Genomic DNA, 21,817 nt, shown 5'->3' with positions numbered 1-21,817 from the left:
TAAAGTGATCAGAGCAAATATAAAACACAAAGTATGATAAGGCTTTCATTAAGCAGAGTAAAAATTGCAGGCTGGCCTTCTGCTCCATATGTTTCTGAAGAAAAAAAAACATGAAGGTCATATTAAAGTAATATATATATATATATATATATATATATATATATATATATATATAAATCAAAGCTCTAGACAGTTCAGATAAATGATTCTTCAAGATAAGCACAGAGAAAAAGAGAGATTAACCATCAGATTTAAAAAGTCATTTCTTTTTTCACCCTCTATCTTAGGCTCTGAAAACCTCTCATTATTAGCCAAAGGCCAGAGGACTGCAGATATATACAACACTTCATGCAGTGAAACTTTTATGGAAAACCATCTATGTGCAACATGACTTCCACACAGCTGGCAATTGTGTGAAGCAAATAAAAAAACATAAAAGTATGTGCACATTTAATTATTCCATTGGTTTGTCAAATTAGCAGCTGGGATGGTTCAATTAATCATCAGTTGTTCTTGTTATAAATTCATCTGTAATGTGTTATTATGTTTGCAACATCATTATAATTTACAAATAAAAAAATGACTTTTTAATATCCTCCTGTGCATGTCAACTCTTTGAAAACTATTTTCATTTGATGCCTCACTCATACTTGCCACATAAAACACTGACAGTACTTTGAAGGCTAGATCTAAGACTTCTTTTCTGGAATCATATTTATCTGTGGGATGTTGAATGATTTCTATAATCCATGTGAATTTAGGGAGTGACAGAGGGGAGAATATGAGTAATCTAGTTTCATAGATCACAATAAGTGCATGCTACCAAACAGCTGTTTAACCAGCTGTTAACTTTGTGGACTACAGTAGAACAGCCAGCTGGTTAAAGAAATATTACACTGTAAAAATGTCTGTGAATTTTATGGTGGAAAACTGTGACAACCATGACAGTAAATGACTGTAAACTCTAAAAAGTTGAAAACAGTTTCTGTAACAGTGAAATACCGTCAATACTTTTATCAGCCAAAATACAAATTTTTACACCTCTTTACTGTAAAAAATGACATCACTGTAAAACGCACAAACCATTAGGGGCGATACAAGTGTCCAAGTACTAGGAGGAGCTGAGACTCATTAGGGAGCTCAAAGCATTCCTTGCTTCTCCATATTTTCTGTGATTTTCAGAGTTTCTTTGTTTTCTTCTGTCTTTGAGACTTTTGGGTTGCATTGGAGTGATTATTTGTGCATTTGTTTGTGTGTTTGTGTTTCTGTGCATGTTATGACACGATGTGTGTTGGTCAGGAAAGTTCAGCATCAGCCTGTGTTCCGAGTGCTGGAGTGTGACACCCAGATGCCACACATTTCTTTAGTCCTTTAGTCTCCTTTTAAGGGCTGAATGTAGGATGCGGTTTGGCTATATCTAAATATGGCTATATCTCAGGCTCCATTCTCTCATTTGTCACACAATTTACATGTTCATTTTATGGTAAAACAATGTTTTTTTGTTATTTTTATGTAAATACTATGGGTTTTTATGGTGTATGTCTATTTTTTAACAGAAAATTACTGTAAACAAAACAGTCCTTAAATGTAAAATGTATGATTGCCAAAAAGGTGACCGTATAGCTATAACAGCTATAACCGTATAACAGCTGCTAGTTTTTTATCGTAAGTTTTACGGATTTTTTGTTTGTTTGTTTGTTTGTTTGTTTTGTTTTTACAGTGTAGCTTCAAAAAGGTCACATGGTATCACAGAATACTGTCAACCTTAAAGTCAATAAAGCTGATTTTCTTTTCAGATATCTGATAAATCTTCTGATTCATTTTTTAGTTTTTGGATCATGTTCTTACATTATGTCATGTGACAGCATCATGTGATGTGTTATCACTGTTGTGACTGACTGTAGCTGAGGTTTAGATGAGTTGCAGTATGCTTCATATTTCAAGCAACTCTTTGAATATACTTGATCCTGAACTGATGAGTGAAGCTAAAATATATAGTAAGAAAGTACAATGCACATTCTTTAGAGTTTATTACACCAAAAGTTTAGTAAACAGTAAACTAGATGTGTCAAACTGGGTTGTTTCAGGTTACTGCTCCGCACTGTTAAGCTCTCTGGCTCATTAAACACACCTGGTTCAACTATTCTGAAGACATGGTCATCTAATTAGCAAGGCTATCCTGAGCTTAATGTGGAAAGGTAGAAAAGCTTTGGCCTACAAGGAATCCAGTTTAACACCTCAGAATTTAAGAACCCAAAGGAAGCCTCTCTATTAGGCAAAAGCTTGTCTTTAAATAAATGTGCATACACTAGCAAGGCCTTCATGAGCTTAATTTGTAGAGAGAGGGCTTTGGCCTGGAAATAACCCAGTATAACATCCCTGCAGGCCTCCAGAGTTTTTGAATGCAACCACAGCCTCCCAATAAGGCAAAAACCTGACTTTAAATGGGTGTACTCCTAATTTTGAAGGCCTAACACTTCTTTTGTTTTTTAGGGATTAACTTATATTAATTTTTCCTCTCCCAATACAGGTCGAATGAACAAGAACACCGTTGAACATTTGGGAAAGTAAAGAAAAAAATACATATCCTTTTCTCCAACATTTAACAATCCTTCCTGTAAGTTATGGCTCTCTAGTGTTTAAATAAATTATGTGTGCTGTATATCTCTGAAAGTCCAAGCAAGACATTAATTGACTTCCGTGTTTTAAGTGCTTTATATCTGTTAGTAATGTTGAAATATTTACTTTTAACTCTGATATTAATAATATTTTCAACCATTGCATGTAAAATAAAGCACACACACACACACACACACATACACACACACACACACACACACAGAAATGTTGCATTCCAGGCATGTTGCAAAAAATCCTCATAGGGTGCTGTTTATATCCATACTATAATACAACGTATTGCAACATGCTTGGAAAAACAACATCATTCCAAGCAAATAACCCTAGCTTTCTTTTGTCAGCTATTGATCGTCTTCCACCAGTAACTGGAGAAGTGTCTGCTGGAAAATGAGAATACTTTTCCTTGTTTTTAAACGAGAAAAAATTAGCCGCAAAACAATATATAGCCCTCAAGTGGCAATAGACCCAGCTCAGTCTTTACCACCCACATATTACTTTATGAAACAAAAAATAGTTATGAAACAAACAATCTACTACATGCTTCTTTGATCCAAAGCCCACAATGCTTTTTTTATTTTTTAATGTGTCTTTGAGGGACTCTGAAACACTGTTTAGGATATTTATATACTGATGCTATTTTATTTTGCTGTTATATAACAATATATGTGTATATCTAGCTTCTGACAATCTCTTAATTAGGGACTTTGAGATGAAATATATGTACAGAATGGTTTACAAGTAAGAATTATTTCTTCAAATGTTATCGCATAAACAATATATGACGGCAGCACGGTCATCAGATTAAAGGGATATTTTAATGGAAAATCATTCATTCATTCATTGCTTGTAACTGCTTTTCCAGTTCAGGTTCGCGTTGGGTCCGTAGCCTACCTGGAATCACTGGGCGCAAGGTGGGAATACACACTGGAGGGAGCGCCAGTCCTTTGGAAGGAGACACAGACTCACACATTCACTCACATACTCACACCTATGGACACATTGGAGTCGCCAATTCATCTAACAACGTGTTTTTGGGCCATGGGAGGAAATCATTTTTGGGCCATGGGAGGAGCACCCAGTGGAATCCCATGCAGACAAGGGGAGAACACACCAAACTCCTCACAGACAGTCACCTGGAGAAGGGCTCAAACCCACAACCCCAGGACTCTGGAGCTGTGTGACAGTGACATTACCGTTTCGTCCATTCAATGGAAAATCTAATTTACATGATATTCCTCTTAGCCGATGCAGTTGATCGACCAATAAAAGTTTGCACGGTTTGCCTTTTCAGTGTATAGATGATCATGAGGTCATTAACAGACTTGGGACGTGAATAATCATGCAAGTTGACGTTGCAAACACAGGTCACAATGTTCATATATTTACTTAAAAAATTATATTGAAAACGAAAATTATATTTTTTATATAAATATTGACATATAAAAATGGACATATATATGTCAATAAAATATGTACACTTATTTTTTTTTTTTTTTTTTTTTAAGTAAAATGCTTTGATTTATTAATACAGTTAAGAATCTTTGGAAGCATGCATTTACAAAAACATTTTGGGTGACTATTCACTTCCAGATTTTGTTAGCAACATTAGCCAGATAGTCTGATTGCTAAACAAAAAATAAAAAGCATATTTGAAATTGAAAAATGTCTTGGCTGATCTGTGATAAGTGAAAAATCAAGAAAACTAGGTATTTCACCAAAATAAACTATATTTTAACTCCTTTAGTAAAATATCAGTGCTCTTCACATCACTCATGTTTTGGTAAAGCAGATATTTTAGGTGAGCTCTGAGACCAGCAGGTACTATGAAAACTTTGCAGTGTCCAAATATTCCCTGAGTTTTTTTTTTTCTATTTAATCAGTTGGAGCTACCCAGAGGCTGAGGTTGAACTCATTCCCTGGACGCCTGCACAACACACAGCCAGGCAATTAGACAGTAGCCATATCTATGAATACTAATGCATGAAGCATGGAGGTTGGTGGGTTTCTCAACATAAGGGTTACGACTATAAAGCGATGGAGGGGTGGGGTGTAAACGGCAGTGACAAGAAGTCTTTATAGGCTATAAATTTGTGAATTCAAAATGGCAAATTATTCCTCCTGCATTTTATGTTACTTTCAGATGGGACTGCATCATAAAAAAATCAAAAAATAAAAATCTCTGACAGCAGCAGTGGGCAGCCAGTGTGAGAATACCCATGCCAGGGAAGCCCCACCAGTGGGAATAGACAGCACAGTCTATGGAATAACAGCCTGAGGCCATCACAGACCAAATTAGCCTTTTTACTGGTATCTTGTAAAAAATATAAAAATTCCTATGAAGCAATTTGTGAAATCCAATCTATCCATGGGAATTAAATTAACAACACCAGCTTCTGATTGACGATAAAGCTACTGTCTATTAAGAAACAAGGATAGTAATCATGTCTATTGTAAATCACAAGCATACAGTGGACTAGACATAGATGCATTGGCCCATTTGTTGATTAATGATATACCAAGTGTTGCAGTTATAATATGTGACTAGCAACTCCAAAATGAATCATGAGCTAAACAAGTGATAAATAACATGCCTGATTTATGGCACAGTGGTGTAAAGTCATAGTGGTTAGTTCATGGGTGATGCTGTGTTTGATTTGGAGGAGGTGGTGGTGAAGACCTATAAAGAGTTTGGGTTAATGAGACTGTAATGTCAAAGTGACCCCGACCTCATTTATCACAGGGAGCCGAGATTGAGCGTTTTGTTGCTTCACTGTGTCAGGGGTCAGCAGGAACAGGGCCAGGTGTGGCCGCTCTGTGCTGAGAATACAAATGGCAACGTTGTCCCCAGACAATACTGCAGCGTTCTGCCAGGAGAGCAAGCAAAAAATAATTGGCCCATTGATTTGCATATGAGCACTGCTGACACAAACCCAAGTTAATTCCTGTCGTAGGCCTATATGAATGTTTTTCTTTTTGCAGTTGTACAAAGAAAGATAATGCATGGTAGACTTGGCAGTGGTGGGGTGCTGTTGGGAGGGGTCACACTGTAGGAGTTTATTATGGACTCGTTTTTTTTTTTTTTTTTTTTTTTTGTTATTGCTTTTTTCCCCTACATATGGAAATAGGGTTCTTTAAAGCAACTACTTTTATGAAAAAGAACCTTTGAAAATGGTTCCTTCCATAAGCATTTAACAAAATGAAATATTCAAGTGTGAATTACCTTTTTAAAATTTTGAAGGACCCTCCACTTAGAATCTCACATCCAAACTAAGAACCATTTAGGCAGGGTGTCCTTATGTATGTACAAGCATGTAGGTTTTATGTTTCAAGTGACGTGACACGAGCTCTCAGAGCAGTCAAGTAGCCTATGCCATGAACTATCATCTATGCTCATTAGATAAATAATATGTAAGACAGGCCTTCAATGGCATTATTCAAGATTCTCCTCCTTTATAGCGTGAACATAAAAAAGAACAGTTTTTTTTAATGTAAGCACAGTCTTACTAACTAAATTTACATATTAAATAAGGAAGATGTTCTTATCCAAAGCTGCGTAGAGTTTTAATCATGTAGGTAGATGAACAAAGCATGGTATTTTGATTCAAGCAAGGAATCAAACTCAAGGACTACATTTTTAGAAAATGGAAGCTGTTCTTATCCAAAGCTGCGTACGGTTTTAATCACGTAGGTCGGTGAATAATCATGGTATTCCATTTCAAGCAAGGAATCAAACTCAAGGACTAAACACTACTATTCTGACTACAGCAATACCTCATAATGTGTTATAATTTTCCCTGTAATTGTTTAAATGCTTGTTAGGTTCTAAGCTAGCCAGTTAGCTACTGCGGGACTGTAGCCCAATACAGCCTTCACTGCATTGTGGACACCCCAGTAAAAGTTCCACTTTTTCCACATTTTCAGGAAAACCTAGTGTCAACTCCCCTAAATCTGCAAACTAGGCAGATGAATATGTGTATTCCTGTCATTATCAGTTAAATATTTGCAACAGCTGATTATTTATGTATCTGCCAGACTGCTGCAATGGCAGGAATGTTCGAAGGTGTTGGCCCCCTCTGTCCACCCAGCCCACGCCATGCTGTCAGGCAAGAGTGGAAAGATGGACGGATGGAGGGATGAGTCATGAGTCTGTGGTGACAGACGGAGGGGATAGATTCAGAGTGATGTGGACAGGATAAATAAAATAAAACACAATGCTCAGACAGCTGCAGCGCAGGCAAATATTAATCTGCAAGCCTCTCCCCGCTTTGGCCGCTATCTCTTCTTTAAGAACGACTTCAGAGGAAAATTCAATCTCGCTCTCATTTTCCTGCAGATGAGACTGGATCCTGGCACTTCGCATCCCAACTGGAACTTGTGAGTTCGGAAACACATTGAACGAGCAAAGCACGCAGAAGAAAAAGTGAAGGCAGCTGAAAAAAGAGAGAGCGCAGAGACGAGGCTGGTGTCTGCATCTTCCCCGTAAGCTGCTACTGACTCGCATTTTATCATAGTTTGACATGGGGGCACAAAGGGACTAGCAACAAAATGTCAAAATGGCAAACGCGCTGTGCCCCAGTACAGAAATAATGACCTGTTATGGTTAGGCAAGAGGCTTAAAACAGCACTACATAAATATATTTGCTGACAGTCTGCATAACCAGACTTGAGCCGAGAGACAGCATGTGTATTTTATTTTACACAAACTGAAGTGTCACACCGTAGGAAGAAGTTGCTTGCTGATTTTCACCTGCATCTTTAAAGCTGAGGAAAAAGTTAGCAAAGAAACTGGAATATCTTAAAATGAGAACTGCAATTTTGTGTCTGGGAAAACCAGGAAAGTTTTCAAGTGTACAATAAATGTACTGTGACCATCTGAAGTATGTTCTGAAATCAAAGACATCCCATCACCCTTTTGCTGGACTAACAACTTCTACTCTACTGAAAAAGGCTTTCAACCAGATGCTGGGACATTAACGTCTAGATTTCATTGCATTCAGCCATGAGAGCATTAGTGAGGTCAGAAATTGATGCTGTCTGATCAGTTCTGGATGATAAACACCACTCCGGCACATCTAAAGCTCCATCACTCCTGAGAAATCACTTTCACTGCTCTACAGCTCAACCACTGGCTGGAAGTTTGACCTTTATATAAGAATGTGTTTTTTATATGAGATGTGACAGTGTGTAGAACATGTAAACGTTCACGTGCTGGCCCTGTGCCAATGATTCTTCATTTTTTTTTTCATCTTGTCAGGGTAATAAATGATGATTTACAATATGGGCCCATTAAATAATGGCAGTTAAAACAATATTACTAAATGGTTAGATAATAAATATACCATTTTATTTTCAATAAATCATCATTTCTCTCATTATTTATTAATAAATCTGCTTTCACTGTCATTGGTTGTGAAAACACACATTTTCCTGCTGATGGAGGGCATCAAACCAGCAACAATCAAGTCCCAATGCTGTTCTACCTCCTGTATCTCACATAACCGGCTGGATATTTAACCTTAGCTTTAAAACTGCTGACACCCACTTAATAAAGAACATGACCATCTCTACCCTTCCTTCCTCACATTCCACTCCAGAGTCAAGCAGATGCCAGACCGCAGTCTCCTGGCACTGGTGCCTCCCATGCTCCCGATGGGGCGGAGACTATCTCAGGCAGAGCGGCTCTCAAAACAAGAACGAGCATTAGTTCTAGTGTCATGGCTGTGGAGGAATAGATCCGTCTGGATTTGGAGAGCAGGGGACTTCCCCCTCCTCCCGGAGGCACCCAGCCAAGCCCTCCCCTCACACGTCGTGATAAATGCCAATGTGCAACAGATGCTGTGAGGACATTCGTAATACATCATCGTGTGTAAAGTGCTTTGTGCGGCATCCCATTCACCTTCCTCCACATTGCTAATCTTTCACCTGGATCCCTCCCACTCTCTCTGACCAGGGGGCTCAGAATTTCCTGCCGATGTGCAACTCTCAGTGGCTGATCCCATATTTTTCTTTTTTAATAAGTCTCTAGAGGTGAGAAAAGTTTTCAGCTCTTTCATCTTTTGATATTTAACATCATAACATATTTTAAGCTGCAATCAATTGAATTTTGAGAGGATTTTAAAGTCCCACAGACCACGCCCCCGTGACTGATTTCATAAGAAAATATTGAGTTGTATTTTGGAAAGCCTGTATCTAGCCTGTTGCTTTAACTGAAATTGATATGAATATAAACAGGAAACATTTTAGCACATTAGCTTAGAATATCTTCTAAAACCTACCCAGATATAAACTCTCTTTTAAATTTTAAACTCTCAGGTTGGGCATCCACGAGCTTAACCAATTAAAAACTCCATAAACCAAACCTTGAATTTGCTGTGTTTTGAGTACTACACTAAATCTACACAAATAAAGTGACGTGTCGTGTTAATTTTCTCTAGCTAAGTTTCTGTGTCCGATACCATAGCTTTCCCTGAAACTTTTGCATTGCAAATGAGGATTTTTTAATTAAAACATTCTTAAAAACTAAACTGATATATTGTTCATTCATTCATTAATTCTCTGTAACGGCTTATCCATTTCAGGGTTGCAGATCACAGGGTGCAAATCAGGAACACACCCCTATGGGGGTGCCAGTCATTCACAGAGCAACATACACTTTCACATTCACTCACACACTCACACCTATGGACACTTTTGAGTCGCCAATCCACCTACCAACATGTGTTTGTGGACCGTGGGAGGAAACCGGACCAACCGGAGGAACCCCACTCTGACACAGGGAGAACACACCAAACTCCTCACAGACCTGGAGCGGGGCTTGAACCCACAACATCCAGGTCCCTGGAGCTGTGTGACTGCGACATTACCTGCTGCTGCCATCCATCCATCCATCCATTATCTGTAAAAGCTTATCCAGTTCAGGGTCGCGGTGGGTCCAGAGCCTACCTGGAATCATTGGGCGCAAGGCGGGAATACACCCTGGAGGGGACGCCAGTCCTTCATAGGGCAACACACACACTCACACATTCACTCACACACTCACCCCTACGGTCACTTTTGAGTCGCCAATCAACCTACCAACGTGTGTTTTTGGACTGTGGGAGGAAACCGGAGCACCCAGAGGAAACCCACACAGACACGGGGAGAACACACCAACTCCTCACAGACAGTCACCCGGAGCGGGACTCAAACCCACAACCTCCAGGTCCCCGAAGCTGTGTGACTGCGACACTACCTGCTGCGCCACCGTGCCGCTCACCTGCTGCTGCCATAAAGTAAAAATAATAATAATCATAAAAAAATAAATACATTTAAAAAAATTGCATAATTATTTGCATTAAATTGTGTGATTAATCAGGTCATTTTTTTATTGATAGGCAATAAATGACCAGTAACCCAGAAATTATTTTATTATACAGGTATATGTAGGTAATATGGAGACACAAGCTATTTTATGCAAGAGATTTGTGCATCCACAGCCTTCGAGGGGTCTTTTAACCAATCCCTCATGAATACCAAGGACAACTGTGGAACAACAACCACAGATTGCAGTTTCCATACTTTCCAATTTCAAAAGTCACACTGGATGATTTAAAAACATTAAATTCCCATATGTTTGACTGAAGCCAGATGGCATTTTATTCTGGACTCAAGATTTGCAGAGTATACGCAATGCTCACATGTCCACAGTTAAATGTAGAAGCCATCTTGCTCCTGTCTGTTTCATTCAATCAGATTCTTTTTACTGGGGAGACGGCTGATTTATTGGCCATCATACAAAGAAACAGTGACATCAGTGCAGTGTCTCTGAATATCAACACAGATGGGGTTATTGTTTTTTCTTCACTCAGTATATTGTGTCAGTCAGCAGTTGTAGCTGTCACGCCGCAGAAGTTCACATGTATGACGGATTTTGTCTTTTGACTTTGTCTTTTTGTTTACTGCTATGATCTGATGACAGTGAGTTAGTGGATCTCGGTGAGTGAGCCGGCACAGTGGGGGCCAGCTGTTTTATATCTGTCCCATAGTAAGACCATGTCAGTCTGAGTAATGACAGAAGGCAACAGCTATGACCACGCTGACCGGTGGGGTTGACCAGTCCAGCATAAATCAGAGGGAGCTCCCACACAGTGGTGACACCAATTACATGGTCCCTAGGGGCCAGTCCAGGCCTCTCCAGCCCTTGTCTCCATACGTCAATCACTCTCCAGCTTTTCACAAACTGCTGGGTGACAGCCCTGCACAAGGCTGCCACTGAAAATTTGCAGACAGCCTGACCTCTGACATGAGCAGGGGCTACTGAAGGACACTTACACATACAGACACACACTGGCACAGCAGAATGACAGCCACAAACCCTGGTTTTGTGATGTGAACACACACACACACACACACACACACAAAGGCACTGCCAAGTGATACCAATGAACCCCACCTCCATGAGGTGGAAAGGGCTGTCAGGGTCACACACATCCACCCCCACACATACACACTCAAGAGAAGCCAAGCTACATACACAAACCCAGCCTTAGTGATGTGGACAGGGCTGTGAGGGTCACACACACACACACACACACACACACACACATACACACTCCAGCACTGCTGAGTGGCATTCAATAAAACCCACCTCTGTGAAATGCGCACACACACACATCTGAGTGACATCTGTGAATCCTGCCTCAATGATGTGATGTGGGCTAACACTTTCCACAAATGTACTCTCATCTTTGCCTCAAGAATAAAGGGTCCGTAATGTAAAGAAATATTAAGGAACATCATTTTGGAACATTTCTATTGCTCCACCTAATTTTCCACACAATGTAAAGAGCAGAGGATGTGTTCAAATGATTTGGAAATGTGAATCTGTGAAATGTTGATATGTTTTGTTGTTGCGGGGTGACACCACTGCAAACAAGAATAATTCTAAAAACGTTGTTGCCTTCTTTTCACATGGATAGATTCCTATGAGTTGGACCTTGTGCTTATCTCACAGATATCTGCACTGATCCGTCTGATCGCTGTTGTCTCTTCAGTCTTTCTCTCGTACACTTGTGCTGTGTGTATCACAATTCTAGTATCTGGTGTCAACAAAACATATATGGGCCTCCTCCTTGATTCCTGCCTTTGAACCACCGAAGCCATTCTAGGCTGGATTTACACTGCATGTACAAAAGTTTATAGACCCACTTATAATAAGAGAGCTCAACCCACAAACAGCTGGTATAACATCAATAGAAATGCATGCCATTAAACAGAACACTCTATAGCAACAGCACATGTGATTAACACTAGAACTACCAGGATTTTCATATGACCCCTTTTTCTACCAGAGGCTGCCAAATGGCAGTGCTGGGATAATTTGCATCCCATAAGGCCACCTTTTGTTATGTACATTAAGCCACTACTAGGTGCTAAACGGGGGGGATGGGTGATAGTGTGAACTATGTTGACTGATAAAGTCAATCGGCTCAATGCCAAGTGTCGATTATAGGAATATAGAGCCTCCAAGCCCTGATGTGGAGCGGTACAACTGACCTTTGGTGAGATGGGGTGGTGTTTATGCTCCAGAACTCACCATCCAACATTGGTACTTGATGTTAAGTACAGTTTTGTGGCTGAATGCAATTCTAAAATCTAAACAACACTATTCTAAAACTGTTGCTGAAGTAAAACTTGACACATCACCTTTGAATATTATTCCTTTTAGAAGTAACTTTGGAGAAATTTATTTTTGAGAACTTTAGTGTTTCACCTACAGGCTCCACTGCCCACTTCCACCTTTCTATCTTTATCTCTATTATCCTTTTACATTCAAGCAATGGTAAAATTCTAATTCACACAATTTACCTCATCACACCTGATTTAGTCTGACAGCCAAGACATGTTTTGACTGGATCTTATAGGCTAAGGATGCTAACAGCCACTAAAAGTCACCTAAATCATTTCTGTAAATACATCACCACAAAATGTGTCCAGCTGCTCAAACTAGATCCATGTTTTCATTAAGGTCTCACAGACCTGCAGAACTAGTTTAAGACACAAGGAGTAGTGTATATGTGAAATTCACCAAATTGGACCACATTAAATGCATTGGTTTACCAACCACATCTGTTTTTTGTTTTTTTTTCCTAGCCATGCCTGACAAAGGACCCCTCAGAAGTCAAGTATATCATCATCACAACAAAACCTTTTATAATTAAAATGGCAAAATTACAGGAGAAGCTAACTTTTATAGTAAATTACTGCAAGTTATGTTTCCCCCAATTCACTTTGGAGCATTTCTATTGGGCCATTTTTTTCATCATCTGTAAATGCTTCATTCTGTTCAGGCGTAGGTTTAGGTGGCAGGCTGGTCTTAAAGTAAACTGATAAGTATTTAACTAAACCTTAATCCTAACCTTGAACTCACCCACCTAACCATAACTCTAAACTTAACTGTAAATCTAACTGTGAGCTCCAAAAGATTAGAAACCAGAGTGTTTTGTGCTTGAGTAAACGGTATTATGTTATTATAGGAGTGCTGTTTTTATTTTTCAGTTGTTCTCTGGGTAAATAACAGAGTTTGACTCTACTTAGTTTAACGGTTCTAACGGTTATTAGCAAATTTAAAATAATTATGGATTATAACAAATAAAATTTAGAGTTATCTGGAGTGCAGTTTAGTGAAATATATATATTTTTTGGAGATCTTGTTGCAGGTGAGTCTGGAGCCTGCCCAGGATTACTGGAGGCAAGACAGGAACATATATTGGATAGGGCACCAGTCCATCGCACTGCATCACACACTCACTCAGTCAATACGTCTTTCACTTGGTTCTTATTATTTACAAGGTCTCCCATCTTTGGAGTCTGTTTCATCATCATTTTCTGTAGCATTTTTGGCTACTTGCCTGAATCATGACTCCTGAGATTGCCTTTGTTTTCAGTGTTGTCATTTTTCCTGGTTCACTTACCTTGGGACCTTCATTAAACCTGCTCTGTGCATGGTGTCTGGATTGGTTTGTCATATACTGTGTCTTCCTCATGCTCTTAGGGAGATTTTATTCCCCCTCCTTCTTACTTCTCTCTCCCTTGGCTCACTCATTAGAGGCCTGAACCTGCATCTCTGTGAAGCTGTATTGTAGAGTGTCTACTCTAACCAGTGGAATATAAAATTAAATATTAAATAAAGTTGGAATCTTGGTCAGATTTTCTGACACATTGCTTCCACACTACACAACACATTGTATTATCTCAAAGGCTTGTCATTTTGAGGATTATATGTCAGATTCACAGCGCATTCGTCATTTATTGCTAGGGCCTAGTTAATGATGATGGATATGACTGTAAATGTAAGCAAATATTTAAGAATAATTTATACAGCAGCCAAGCCATATATATATATATATATATATATATATATATATATATATATATATATATATATATATATATATATATAGTGGCTGGTGATCATGTGATTAAAGGCAATTGAAGCTCTATTAACTGTTCTGTTCTAGTGCATTGTAAATGGGCCAGGAACTGTCACTTTTATCTCTCTCTCTCTCTCTCTCTCTCTCTCTCTCTCTCTCTCTCTCTCTCTCACACACACACACACACACACTCACACACAAACACACACACACCATGTGGACTTAGCATTATAGCATTGTGTCTAATATTCTCAAGACTACTGAAGTAATTTATTGATCAGATCCACCACATTCCACACGTTCAAGCTCGGACAGTCAGAAGCTGTAAAAATAAGCAATGAATGAGACAGAGACATATACAGGCAATGACAGCAAGCTGCCAACACACATCACAGCCTATAAAGGGCCACTCTTCTCTCTGGCCGTGTCAAGCAGAGAGACAGAACCGAGCTGATGGCAGGTGACTTACCCAGGCTGGGTGCCGTCTCCTTGGGGAAGCCAAGCTCGTCCTCTGCTGTCCAGGAAAAATTCCAGTATCGGAGAGAGGCATCAGTACTCCCTGGATTTCGGGCTGAAGCAGAACCTGTAAACCAAATCACAGTTCATGGTCAGATGCCGTCTCAGTTAGAGTTGAGTAAAGTAACCTTAAAGTATTGCTCCTTTTAAGTAACACAAGTAAAAATAGCATCGTAATACACTTGAGGAGAAGTACATAAGCACCAGTTCCAAAATGTACTGAAGCACTGAGTGATTTGTATAAATGTAATAGACTTTGTTAGAACATTGAATGCGGTGAACATGGCTTTATCCTTTTGCAATACCTGTGGTCTAGAATAAAATACTACAGCTGTAAACCTGTTTCTGACAATTCACAAGGTAGCACAAAGACAAAATAATGTATTAACTTGTTTAGAAGTTATAGTATAACTTGAAAATAATAATTAAAGTAAAAATGCATCAGTATTTACATGAACCCAGGTACTTGAATAAATATAACTACATACTAGCCACCTTTGCTCTCAAGTGTATTGCATTGCATGTCCCAGTGTGCCTCAAGACCAGCTCCCCATGAGACTGGCATTAAAGGGAGATATAACACCAGTCAGGCCTGTTCTAAGCTCAGGAGGGCACTTTCTTTCCTCCCAAGAGCACTCTCAGAGAAAACTGACAGTTGAAAAGAAATCATGTCTTTTACAGAGAGAGAGAGAGAGAGAGAGAGAGAGAGAGAGAGAGAATATAAAGCACACTGGTTGAAAATAGCCACGATACCATTGTCACTTAAAAAAAGACACTTGTCTAAATATGTTAATATCTTAGAGTCTTCTTTCAAAATGACACCGCACAGAGAAAATTCTAAAAAAAAGTCCCCATTTTTGTAAAAAGAATAATAAAAATGCAATCATAACTACTTATTAAAAACTTCTATAGAGTAAATATTGAACCTACTTATATATATATATATATACTGTCTCCCTCATGTAAACAGTGAATTGTCATCCTTGGCTAATGAAGCAGTGACAAACCCTAAAGTAAAAAGCTTGGATAGGCAAGGCTTATTTAGTATATTTAAAACATATTTAAAACAGACCAGTGGAACACAATCAGTCAAAACTGTAGGCAGCATTGTAAACAGAATGAAAGCAAAATAACTACTCAGACTGATCCAAGAGATCTGAATCTATAAACCAGACCTTAAACTAAATCACCAGTAAATTACTACAGCAATGCATTCTGGAACATAATTTTAACCATTTGACAACTTGAAATTTTCTCATTTAAAACCCTGTAGACACTAAGAGAACATACAGACAGTGACCTCATGCCGGGATCAGACTAAATGAATTATTCCAATTTTGGCACTAATTTGTGGTATCAGACAAATTGTCTGAACCAAATATGAGTGTCGGGAAAGAGGAATAGTCATGTATTACATAATCAAAGATCAGTGATGTAGTCTCTGGGGCGCCCCACAACACCCCGTCAAAAAGTCTAGCATGTTAGACTTTTTTGGATCTTTCTGCCTTGTCTGACATATCCTATGACTTGTTCCTTCACAATGACCAATTGGAGGACAAACGTATATAACATGGAGAGAGAAAGAAGAGGCTGCTGCTGCAGCTGTCAGGTGGAAAAAATGAAATTGAGGAAATGCTCTTGTTAACACATTACCTCAAGTTCCCTTTGCAGAACAGACAGCCCATACTGTCCTCTTTGAAACTCACAGGAATGGGTCCACAAGGCACAAATGTATAACACTAATCTGACATGGGGGTGGCAGGGTGGCACAGCAGGCAGTGTCACTGTCAGGCTGGAGGGTGTGGGTTCAAGTTTCATTCCGGGTGACTGTCTGTGAAGAGTTTGGTGTCTGCGTGGGTTTCCTCCGGGTGCTCCAGTTTCCTCCCACATCCCAAAAACACACGTTGGTAGGTGGATTAGTGACTCAAAAGTGTTCACAGGTGTGAATGTATGAATGAATGTGTGAATGTGTGTTGCCCTGCAAAGGACTGGTGCCCACTTCAGGGTGTCTTCCTGCCTTGTGTCCAATGATTCCAGGTAGGCTCCAGACCTGCCATGACCCTGAACTGGATAAGTGGCTACAGACAATGAATGAATGAATAATCTGACATGGTGAATGTTGTGAAAGACTAAAACATTGCGTAGTCTGATCCAAGCACTAAACAATGATTGAATTCAGGACTCCAGGATAATTACCAATTGTGTGTGTTAATATATACATACGCACTTGTATAGAATATAATCCACACCGAAAACGTATAGTCTGTTAAAACAACCACATAGATATAAGAAGATTGTTGTTGAAATGAAAGCAAGAGATGTGGTTTGATCCTGAGGATTCTGGGAGATGTAGTCATTCAAGAGATAGAGGACATAAATCTCCAGTCTTCTATTCCTATTCCTGTTGAGGTATGAGATGTAAGATTGAACAAATCAACTTACTGCGCTGGAACTGTACTTGATTCAATTGCTCTGTAGCATTCATAACTTAGCTTTTATGTTGGTGATGTTTTACTGAGGAAATACCAAGAGGTAAATATACATAGAAATTCTCTTGCACTCAGCTTGATATATCAGGCAATGTTGCCTCAAAGCTTTCCCTGCGGATATTGCTCCCATAAGTCTTGAATACTATAAACAGAATGCTGGAGCCCAGCTGCACCACCCCAACAGGCCTCTTGTAAACGCAACCTGTGGAACATTCAGAGATGAGTGTGAGCTTTGCAATTACATATCACTCACAGGCATAAGTACAAAAGACTATATTCTCAGAGTGTACTTAGTCCTTGTCTAGCTTTCCCTAATTAATAGGCAGCCAAATTGGAGCTGGAGTATGTTAACGGAGACTAGTCTCATAGTGAGACTGGCCAATGCGTGAGAGTCTGCCAAGGGTCATTCTATTTCCTCCCAGAGAGTAATGAACACAGAGCATGGGCCAATACGCGGGGGCCTCTGAGGAATATGGGTATATGTAAAGCCTTTAATCATTCTAAATGACCATTAAGAGAAGATCAATAGTAAACACAGCTTGACTTTCATAAGTACTAACTCAAATGCAGTGCAAGGCCAATGCAGGTTGAAGCTCACCTGCCTCATTCATCTCCATTCAGATCTCTCTGGTGGATGCCATTAACACCTGACAACGAGACATTCTCCGTGAAACACCACACAAATGTGATGGAGCATTCAGGTTTTGAAAAATTTGAGCATGCAGCCGGCATGAGTGTTTTCTGCTCCACTCAATTTCCCTCATTCTCTCTCATCCGACCGCTTTTACTCCCATTTGTGCTCTACAGCTGTTTTCCACTCATCACATGGCTGCCTAGGGCTGGATGGGTCTCTATCTCTGAAAAACACACCAGTACTCCATCATCTGATCAATGAGGCCCGGCGCTCCCGCTCCTCTCGCCTCCTCCTCATCACCCCACATCCCCTCAGAGCTCCAATCTCAGGCCCGCTCAGCCACAACAGCCTCGCTCCCTTTCAAAATAATAAAATAAATAACCGACGCTCAATATAAAACACAGCCGCACGGAGGAAAAAAGACACGTTTGATGGGACATGATGTACTGCTGGACTCATGGGCTTTTGTTTGGCAGTGGTTCAATGATCCTGAAATAAAGTCAATTACCCATGAAGGAGCGGAGGGTAGCGGCGGAGAGCCCTGCGCTCTATCAGATACCCGTCCACCTCCCAAATGCCAATGAGTGGACAGGAACATGTGCCCATGGCTGATGAATGGGTTTTTAAAGCTGTCTGCCAACTCAACTCAATCCTCATGTGTCAAAAAAAACCAATTTGTGCCAAACCCCCCTGACAAATTTTCACCACAGTATAAAGTTGAGTTCGCTCCCAGAAGTCACTGTTTAGTTCAATGTTTTATGTTGTTTTCCACTCATATCTGAAGGAAACAATTTCACATTCCATAAGAGGTGACCTACACGTTCAGTCACTACCACATTGTTGTTTGTAAATATAATAATGATGTAGAGGGATTTGAGACGTTAGTTTTGTGCCTGGGCAGAATTGTGGCGCTACAGGTAGCATGTCCCTGCCTCACTGCACCAGGGTCCCAGGGTTTCGTGAGTTTGAAGTGTTCTCCCTCTGTGTGCTTGGGTTTCCTCTGAGTGATCCAAATAATTACATGCGTTTTCACTGTAGTTCATTATGTTACTAGCTATGAGATACAGCTACACTGTAATTATTCTACATTTATATTTTTATATATTTATTATTATAATTAACATTCCACTTAATCCTAAACACAACAATTCAAGGATGCTGACGGCATACTAGTGGCACTTTAAAAAAACGATACTTTTTACAATGACCTACAGTTCTCTTTTCTTTTCATATAATCTGCATATTGTACTGTCATATTGTCTTATTGTACTGTATCCCCTTGTGTCCCTCGGCGTTATATTCTAGGAAAGTAATTGAGGATGAAAAAAGATAAGAATTAATGCAGGGCACATAAAAGGCTAGTCGTATAGTGAACACAAGGTGGATACAAATCCCCTTTCATGACCCAGTTCCCTACCCATCAGCCCCTTGCGGCATAGCTTACATGTCACTGCAAGCTGTCTGCCTTCATATTAATTAAGATTGGATGTGGATACATACATTAAGTCTCTTATAAATTGATTACCCGTCCAGTCTTGGTGGATCATTAAATGCTTGTCAAAGCCCCCCAGTAAAGAAAAGAAGAAAAAAAAGAAAGGAGAAATTAAAAAAAAAGAAAAAATGTCAGGGTCTGAATTAAACTCTGGCTATAGGACAAAGGAGCACATTGATTTCATTCAGGCTCGGGAGTCCAGCCCCTGCTCTCTAGTATTCCACACATGTGCAGGAGATTTCTCCGAGTCAGCTGAGCCACTCATGCACACCACTATACAGCATTCCTCTCTCAGCCAGAGAACTCCTGAACTGCTGCAACCATTCCAGGATCATTGATTTACTTTACCTTCATCAAGAAACTGCTTCTTATGATACTAAATAAATACAGCAGTACAAAAACTGTTTAAACCTAGGGATAATGTATTTAAGCATTGGTAAAATTCTAAAGAAAGTGTCCAAACACATTTTTGTGTTCCTCACATTCTCAAAAGTGTTGAGAAATGAAAAAAGTGCTCTATATTTAGTCACAACCGCTGCCATAAACCACAAACATCCGTGCTGTGCTTCACTTTTGTACTCACTGCTAACACTTCAACATAAGCAAGTACAAACGACTCTAGCAACCAAATCAATCCAGCACCACTAAGGAGACTCACATTGGCAGAGGTATCAGTGCTTCATTAAATATGGAACATATAGGAATGTATCTCTGTGGGTGGTCCAATTTAGGTCATATATCACAGAACATAACTATAATATTAGCATATTTCATGCATTCATATACAAATAGGACATACGGTATAGGTTACTGTGCAAATGAGGTGCAGGTCAGAACAATTCCCTGAACAGCAAAGCACTACCCTGAAGATTCATGCATCAAAAATTCAGAGATTCAGTTATCAAATATTCTGTATGATAAAAAATTGAGTAGTGACTTGTTGAACGCCTACATTTCTGCGCTAATATAGAGGGAGCCGTGTGATTTGAGCTTTGAGAGATAATGTTTACATGCTTTCCACAATACGTTATTGTTTAATGCCATTCTCTGAAGGTTTTAACATTGATTTTGAGACAAAGCCAAATTAACTTAATTGTGTCATTATTTCAGGCTTTTATTTACAATAAAATGGAGCTGTTCCTCCTTATTACGCTCAATTTTTTGGAACAGAATATTAATACATCTCCTTCTGAGCATCCCTTTGACATTTGTATGAAGCTCTTATTCACAATGAAACATAATGAGAAAAAAAAAAATAAAAAAAAATAAACAAAACAGAAAAAAAAACACGTGCCCATTAGATAAATGGTATCATTTGGGATGAATTAGTGAGTCTTATCTTTTTCAACAAATGTCAGCATTCGGTTTTGCACAAAGGTCATGGCCATTTCCATTCCTGGCTCTTTAATAAGAGCTATGATGTACTTTTATGACCAATGAAACCGAAGCACAGTGTGATGTCCCTTTCGAAAAGGAGGGAAAGTGCACAATGAATGAGTTTGGTTTGGGGGTTAAGGACCCTTATAAGTACACACCGGAGACCATCTCCAGAGCTCCTGTTATTACCATCTTGGATTTTTATTTGAAGGAGATTCAAATTATTACCATCTCATTGAAGAGGCATATCCCTTTTCATCACAGTGCCAGCCTAAACTTTGCTTACCAGTTTCCATAGGAAATTAAGATGTGCAGTTATTATAATATTTATACATGTGAAGAAGGGCAATGTGAAAAAATAACTCAAATCACTGCCTTTGGATGTCAGTCACTGAAGGGTCTTGTGCTGGAAAATCCATACTGGTATAGATTGTTGAGGGTGATTGATGAGTGACAGCATCCTGTGACATTTCCCTCAATTTCTGAAACATGTATGATATAATATTGCAGCAGGAGCATTCATTTCCTGCCTGACCTTGAAACCCCCTATGTATCTGATCATTTATGGTTTGTATCAATAAAACCATCAATCACTGAACAAAGCTTTGCATTTTATTCCCATGTCAGGTGTAATGATGCTTTACTGGATAGAACTGATTGATTAACACATGTTAACACACTGGGAGAGAATATACCTCAACAAACCTCAACCTCAACAAACCAAACCTGCCCTCAGCCCCTCAAAAAACACAACAGAATAACAACATGAACACTGAAACAAAACCATTCAAAACACCAACCAGATTCACCAAACCTGAATACTCCTCCACCACCTGACAGCGGTGAAAAGCACAGACTCTATTACCGAGTTAAACAATCTAAATGGCTGCACATGCCTTATCAACACAAGCAGGTGTTCATCTCCAGATTGCCTCTGTAGAGGAAGTCATGGGCTTGCCGTAGATCGAAATGTGTAATGAACCAATCCGTTTTTTTTTATGTGTATCACCACTGACGAATGGAAAAGTGGCAGAAATTTTGTGAAAGCTAACCATCGCCCTCATTTAATTTAGCAGAACATCTGTCTGGATGTTCCACATCAGTTCACTAGCCAGAAGGCGGAGGAGCTAGTCCCCCTCTGGAGAGTGCACATCAAGAAATATGTCTCTTCTTTGACTTCCTTAACAGGTCTGACAACTTAATGACACCGTATTAGCACTAATCAGCACCTATAATGATCAGAGGAGCACAGCCAGAGTTT

The 21,817-nt window shown here is 39.4% G+C and overlaps 1 protein-coding gene across 2 annotated transcripts in view; it reads right to left on the bottom strand.

Annotated features, from left to right (window-relative positions):
* alk (ALK receptor tyrosine kinase) overlaps window positions 1–21,817 on the bottom strand; it is a 453,640-nt gene that overhangs the window by 270,624 nt on the left and 161,199 nt on the right. For both annotated transcript variants that reach the window (XM_066675096.1, XM_066675104.1), the window contains exon 2: window positions 14,518–14,631. In XM_066675096.1, the coding sequence (XP_066531193.1) occupies window positions 14,518–14,631 (114 nt within the window). The remainder of the gene's footprint in view (window positions 1–14,517; window positions 14,632–21,817) is intronic.

Source organism: Hoplias malabaricus, chromosome 1, assembly GCF_029633855.1.
Source record: "Hoplias malabaricus isolate fHopMal1 chromosome 1, fHopMal1.hap1, whole genome shotgun sequence".
Classification (NCBI taxonomy): domain Eukaryota; kingdom Metazoa; phylum Chordata; class Actinopteri; order Characiformes; family Erythrinidae; genus Hoplias; species Hoplias malabaricus.
Note: the sequence above shows the minus strand (reverse complement) of the source record. Positions and strands in the feature narration are given on the sequence as shown.